At 43.5% G+C, this 6,178-nt stretch overlaps 1 protein-coding gene across 1 annotated transcript; it reads left to right on the forward strand.

Annotated features, from left to right (window-relative positions):
• Positions 1 to 651: 651 nt before the first annotated feature.
• On the forward strand, positions 652 to 5,138 carry tmem168b (transmembrane protein 168b). The gene is made up of 4 exons (XM_067590371.1): positions 652 to 2,178; positions 2,531 to 2,673; positions 2,935 to 3,209; positions 3,674 to 5,138. The coding sequence occupies exons 1-4, from the start codon at positions 1,042 to 1,044 to the stop codon at positions 4,219 to 4,221; spliced, it is 2,103 nt and encodes a 700-aa protein (XP_067446472.1). The 5' UTR covers positions 652 to 1,041; the 3' UTR covers positions 4,222 to 5,138.
• The last annotated feature ends 1,040 nt before the right edge of the window (positions 5,139 to 6,178 follow it).

The following is a 6,178-nucleotide window of genomic DNA, read 5'->3' on the forward strand; positions in this document are numbered from 1 at the left end:
AGATGACATCACAACTAGTTTGGAAGCCGATCCTGCTCGAATATGCCACTTACACAAGTGTGATGTGGAAACTTGATGTTTCCAGCGCACATATACTGAGATATAGGATACTTTTTTAATACTTCAATTTCTATTGCATTTTCAGCTCTGGACACAAAAGCATGAGCACACATACAATATAACACTAAATAATACAACACTAAACAAATACAACAAAAACAGCTGTCCAGGGCAGCTCAGACATGTATACACTCTCATTCTCAGTTATTCCATAACTTAATAACAGTTCAGTTACTTGTTGGCATTGTGTTTCATGTAAATGATCCACGTTTCCCAGGTCTTGTCGAAGGAGGCTCAGCTTTATACCAGAGAATTGACTTTTCAGTGAAGTAGGAGACGTCTTGTGTCAAGCAGTTAAACTTTTTAAATGAAAAATATTTACATATTCATGGATTCTGGATTTTTTTAGTGAGGGAGAAGGAGAAGATGTAATTTTAAGAATTTCTAACTAGGTAATTGAACTTATATATCAGACAAAAATTATTATTCAAATCAGTGCATTTTTATATGTATTAAACGTGTCTGGAGGGGATTTTTAATTTTTACAGTAAAAGGAAAATACGTATTGGGCCTTTAATTGTGGCAGAGCCCTTTTGACCCTACGTCCTTGCCGTAGTTGCAGCCGTTCAGAGCGTCATGGCGCCTGTCATCTGACTCAAAACTTTTGACGTGACAAACTTTTCTGCTGATATGTCTTTCCATCTCCTGACAGCTGATTTTAGGGCGCCCCATCTTAGACCTTTTACAAACCGCAGCGGACATCAGATGAGAAACATACAAATATGAAACTCCACGATGTAACGTTAAACGGTAATGCGCGCTAACGTTTACCCGTGCAAAGATGAAGCTGGTTGCTAACGGTTGCTAAGCTCGCTAAACTTTGGATGTCGCGGGATTTCAGTATCATAAGTGCATTAAAGCGTCTTTATAACTCATCCAAGTGCCTGTTTTGACTTCGGACAGTTAGTCATTGGTGTCAAAATGTGTCGTTTTCTACGCTACTGCGTCAGCCACTGCCTTCATGCGGCGATGACACGGCTGGAGGAGGTCAACGGGGAGGTGAGCATGTGGTCATCTGTCCGGTGGTTGGGCTACCTGTCCAGTCTAAACCTGTTGGTCGCCCTGTGCCTGGGGCTCTATGCCCGGTGGGAGAGCACAGCGGAGTCCACTCTTCTTATCATTTTAGTTTTGGCTCTATTTGTCCTCGGAATAGCGAGTGTACTGTACTACTTCTTCAGTATGGAGAGGGTCAGCCTCAGCCTCCTGCACCTGTGGTTCGGCTTCCTCCTGGGTCTGCTGTGTTTCCTCAGCAGTCCCGCCTTGGAGAGTGACGTGAAGGAGCAGGCGGCCAACTACCTGCTGCTGGCCAGTGTGGCCTTGAGGACGCTGTGGGCGCTGCTGGAGAGACTGTTGGGATGTACCAGGTACCGCCCGGCCTTCCTCACGTCGGCAGAGCGGCTGGAGCTGGCGGGCTTTGCCGCCGCCAGCACGGCGCTGCTCATCCAGAAGTCCCTGAGCGTCATGGTGCTGGTGATGGCGCTGGCCACGGTCATGGTTGCCCTCAGGATGAAGGCTCTCCTGGCGTTGCCCAATCTGGTCTGCTTCGCTGTCATCACCGCTGTGCTGTTCTTCAAGTCTCTTAACATCACCACCAACCCTTTCGCCCTCGCCTGCTTCTTCAGCCAGCTCATCTGCGACCCTCTGCTGGATGTGTACTTCAGCGGTCTCTCTGTGACCGAGCGCTGGCAGCCTTTCCTGGTGTGGAAGGGTCTGTGGCGTCGGCTCTCCCTCTTGCCTCTGCTGGTGGTGGAGGTGATCTTCATCATTCTGGCAGCGCGGAAGCTGACAGACCTGGACCAGTGGTACCTGATGATCCCAGGATTTGCAGTGTGCGCACTCTTCTGGGCCATCTGCCACATGGTGTTTGTCATCACAGTGTGGGGCTTTCACACCAAGCTCAGTGACTGCCAGAGGCTTTGCGTGATCCAGGGGTCAGGGGTCAGCGGGCTGGATAGGGTCATGGCCTCTAAGGGCATGAGACACTTCTGCCTCATCTCTGAACGCCTCGTGCTCTTCACACTGGTGTCAACTGTTGCTGTTGCTGCTCTTTCTTGGCAGGTAGGGGCAGCAAGACATACAACATGTAACTTAACCTTTAACTAAATATATAGCAGTGCTGTATGGATCGATCATGCTGCAAATTTGGAATTGCAAGGAACTTAAGAAAATTCATGGTCTAGACCACAGGACTGCCTGAAAAAGTGCCTTACATTTTCCATTTCATGTTATTAAAAGACACACGGAGTTGTTCAATGATTGATTTGAGAACCATAAATTGAAAAATACACTTATGCCTACTCCTACATGTAATCAGAATTTGATATTTCACTGTTAAGAACTTATGTTTTTAAGAGCGTCTTCTTATTCTCAGCTAAATAGTTTATTTTTTCCTTCATGTTCTAACGTTCAGGCCTCCAGCAGCATCTTTGTGAGCATGTTCCTGTTGGTGCTGCCTCTGGAGTCTCTGTTCCACGGCCTTTTCCATGAACTCGGAAACAGCCTGGGAGGAACCTGTGTGGGCTACGCATTGGTCATCCCCACCAACTTCTGCAGGTAAATGCATCATGCAAACACATACACCTGTACTTTGTAGGTTCATCAGATGATTGGTGTCAGAGTAGGATACCAGTCAATTTCTGGTGAATTGTTATAAGTCATTTTTCGAATATGAGTTACTATGAGGACTTGAAAGCTAAAGGCTGCTGTATTTTCTGTATATTTTGAAGTCTCTTTTGACTCAGTAAATGGCCAAACCTTAGTAGACATGATCAGTTCACTCAAACTCTGCTGTTTTCTTTGCGTTTTCCCTTGTAGTTCTGACGGTCAGCCCCTGTTGCTGCCTCCAGATCAGGTGCAGGAGCTGAACAGGCGCTCTACAGGCATGTTGAACCACGTGCAGCGTTTCTTCGCCCACCACCTGATCGACAGTTTTGGTTGCGATTATTCCACCAGCGGAGTGACCCTGGAGGCTCTGCAGGCCAAGCTCAAATCCTTCTTGGAGCTCCGCACCGCCGACGGGCCTCGCCACGACACCTACGTGATCTACTACAGCGGTCACACCCACCGATCTGGAGAGTGGGCGCTGGCAGGTAAGAGGAGTAGCGATAGTTTTGGATTAAGATGGCAAATTTAGCACACCTTATGTTGATAACTGAGCATTTGAATGCTAAAATAATTATAAGCTAGGGCTAAAGTGAATTTTATAATAACTGTGATTATGATTTCGAGCTTTAATGATGCAATGTTTCAACCTTCAGGTCCTGACAAAACCTTAAAAGTTGAAGATTGAAGTTTTAATTGTAGCATCCTTGAAAAAACTTTTAAAAATGTTGGGAGCTTACAATATTCAGTGTGCAGACTACATGATTATTCTGCAGTCACACTTTAACCCTCATTTCTTACTGTCATTTTGTTGTAATTTTAGTAAGTTGAGCTTATTCTACTCTTCCGGCCATTTTAAGTGTTTGCCAAATGCCTCATCTGTAAATGTAAAACAGCACACTATAAATATCGTATGTTCCACCCGTGTGAACTTTGACGTCTTTGTCTTCAGGAGGAGACACTCTTCGTCTGGATCAGATCTTGGAGTGGTGGAGGGAGAAGAACGGCAGCTTCTGCTCGCGCCTCATTCTGGTGCTAGACTGCGACGACTCGTTGCCGTGGGTGAAGGAGGTCAAGAAGGTGGAGGGCGTGCACGTGGCGGTGCAGGGTGCAACTCTCGCCCGCGTGACGGACGTCGAGCAGCAGGACCCCCCGCAGCTCGGAGACTTCACCTCTCAGTGGGTGGAGTATAACTGCAACTCCAACAGCCGCATCCAGTGGTCGGAGAGGGGCAGGGCGGTCTCTGCCTCCTACGGCATCTCTAAACACTGGAGCGACTACACGCTTCACCTGCCGACAGGAAGTGACGTCACCAACCACTGGAGCATGTACTTCCCTCGGATGACCTACCCGGTGGTGCAGATGGCGTTGTGGTGCGGCGGACTGAACCTGCTGTGGCTCTGCAGCGCCTGCCTGCGATGTCTCAGGAGAGTCAAACTCAACTGGTTTCCGCCAGCGATACTGGACACTGGCCAAGGCTTCAAACTGGTCAGATCTTGAACAAAGCCTATTTTTTTTATTTCTAGAATATATTCCTCACAGAATATTTTCTGAAAGGCAATGAGGTTTTTGAACCCTCAACATAGGCAGCTATTGAATCATACACTCCTTACTAACCAGTATCCATTAAGTTACTGAAAATCTTAGTTACTGATTGGTGCATTTTGAAATTCTGTCTTTTTAGTACTGGTTTTTATATTCCTTGCAAATTGTTCTATTAATGTTGGATTTTAGATTTGATAATATGTCAGTTTATGTGATGATACTGAGCACATTGATACTATTTTGCACATTTTTACATCGTATCCACTGTTAGATCTGATTCCATCTTGATATTAAGAACATTCGCACTGTGCCTTTTTACCGTAAAATCACCAAAGAACATGACGCTCACTAAGGCTGATCTTTGTAACCTTGAACCAAAGTGGCAGCGGTACATCTTCAAAGGAGATCAAAATGTTATATAATCGTATTTTAATTGTGAAATGATTTCCGCCTACACCCTTCTGTAATCTACAGTGTATTTTATGAAATGCATTTGGTGAAAGCTTGAATATATTCAGAGCGCTGCTTTGTGTCTATTGTAACAGAAATGTCTAATGCTTTTGAGTTGATTCTTAAATCTACTCCAGCAGCTTCAGGGACTCCAGAAAGAGTTGTAACTCTACTGGTGAATGCACTACAAGCTGAGGTGTGAGAACTACAGTATTTATCTCATAAGAAACACCAGAATGGAAAATGCATTGATCCATCATTGATGTGATGGGATCCATCTACTTCCTGGGGTGTTTTTTACAGATTATTGTACTATGCAAGTTTATTATAATCAGTTTTACGTGTAAGTAAAGGATTCATGGTGAGATAATCAGGTGAAAGATGGAGTCTGAGCTATGCAATAAAGGAAAAGTGGGATTTCACGGCTCAAAGTGTGAATTTAATGGGATCCTAACTCCTTGTTGGATACATTCAATCATAAACTACATTAAATGAGTTATTTTTTATGTGTCAGACACTAGGAGAAGGCCAACAAATTAATCTAATTTTCCAATTATACAAAGTAAATGATCTGCACTTGTGTACTGCTTTTAACGGAAGAATAACTTTTTTATGGTCTATCTCCTAAAACTTTCTTTATTTCTTGAAATATAGAGAAAATAGACTGTTAATGATAGAGTTTAGTTATATTAAGTTTTTGAAAACAGTTGATTTCCAGAGGAAATTCCCTGAAAAAACTGCTCTTTTTAAACCAAAGTTAAAATTTATTATTGTAAACTTAAGTTTTCATACTGAATTGTAAACTTGAAGACACATTTTTGCTTACTCAGCTGACCTGCTGTGCAGTGAATGAATGACTCTAGCTGAAGATAACATAGCATTTAACTGAAAGTGTAATAGTTGAACACTGTCTCTGCTTTAACTATAATAAGTGCCAAATTTGATTATTTTGCTTAAGTAACAAGTACTTAAGTTATTTTTAGGAAACGTTCTTGTAAATTATGAGGAAATTACAGATTATCATGCCAAAGCAATCTCTCATTCACTAATGTACACATTCATTGCATTGCTGGCATGTTATGCTCAAGGTCGCTATGACGAACAGTCAGGTGGAGCTGGGGATTGAACCTACGACACTTGAGCAACCTGCTCTACTACCTTTGACCCACAGCTACACAATAGGAGGAGAGGCATTGGTTAAAATATGAGGAAAATGTTCTAGTGTTAAGACGGATTCAGACAAAATTACCTTGATTTGGTCAAAACTAAGTTTGATAAGTAACCTTTTTCCGACATATTTTTATAGTAAGTGACAAAAGTCCAAAGTACCTGCCACTCGTCTACAAAGTGGAGTGCATGTAATGTGGTTTCTGACTTGTCCAGTCCAACCTGTTGGCCTCATCAGTGGAATAATTGTGTGCATGGATACAGCTTCTGTTTGTGGAAACGCTGTAAACAGTGA

This window comes from Thunnus thynnus, chromosome 5, assembly GCF_963924715.1.
Source record: "Thunnus thynnus chromosome 5, fThuThy2.1, whole genome shotgun sequence".
In the NCBI taxonomy this organism is placed as follows: domain Eukaryota; kingdom Metazoa; phylum Chordata; class Actinopteri; order Scombriformes; family Scombridae; genus Thunnus; species Thunnus thynnus.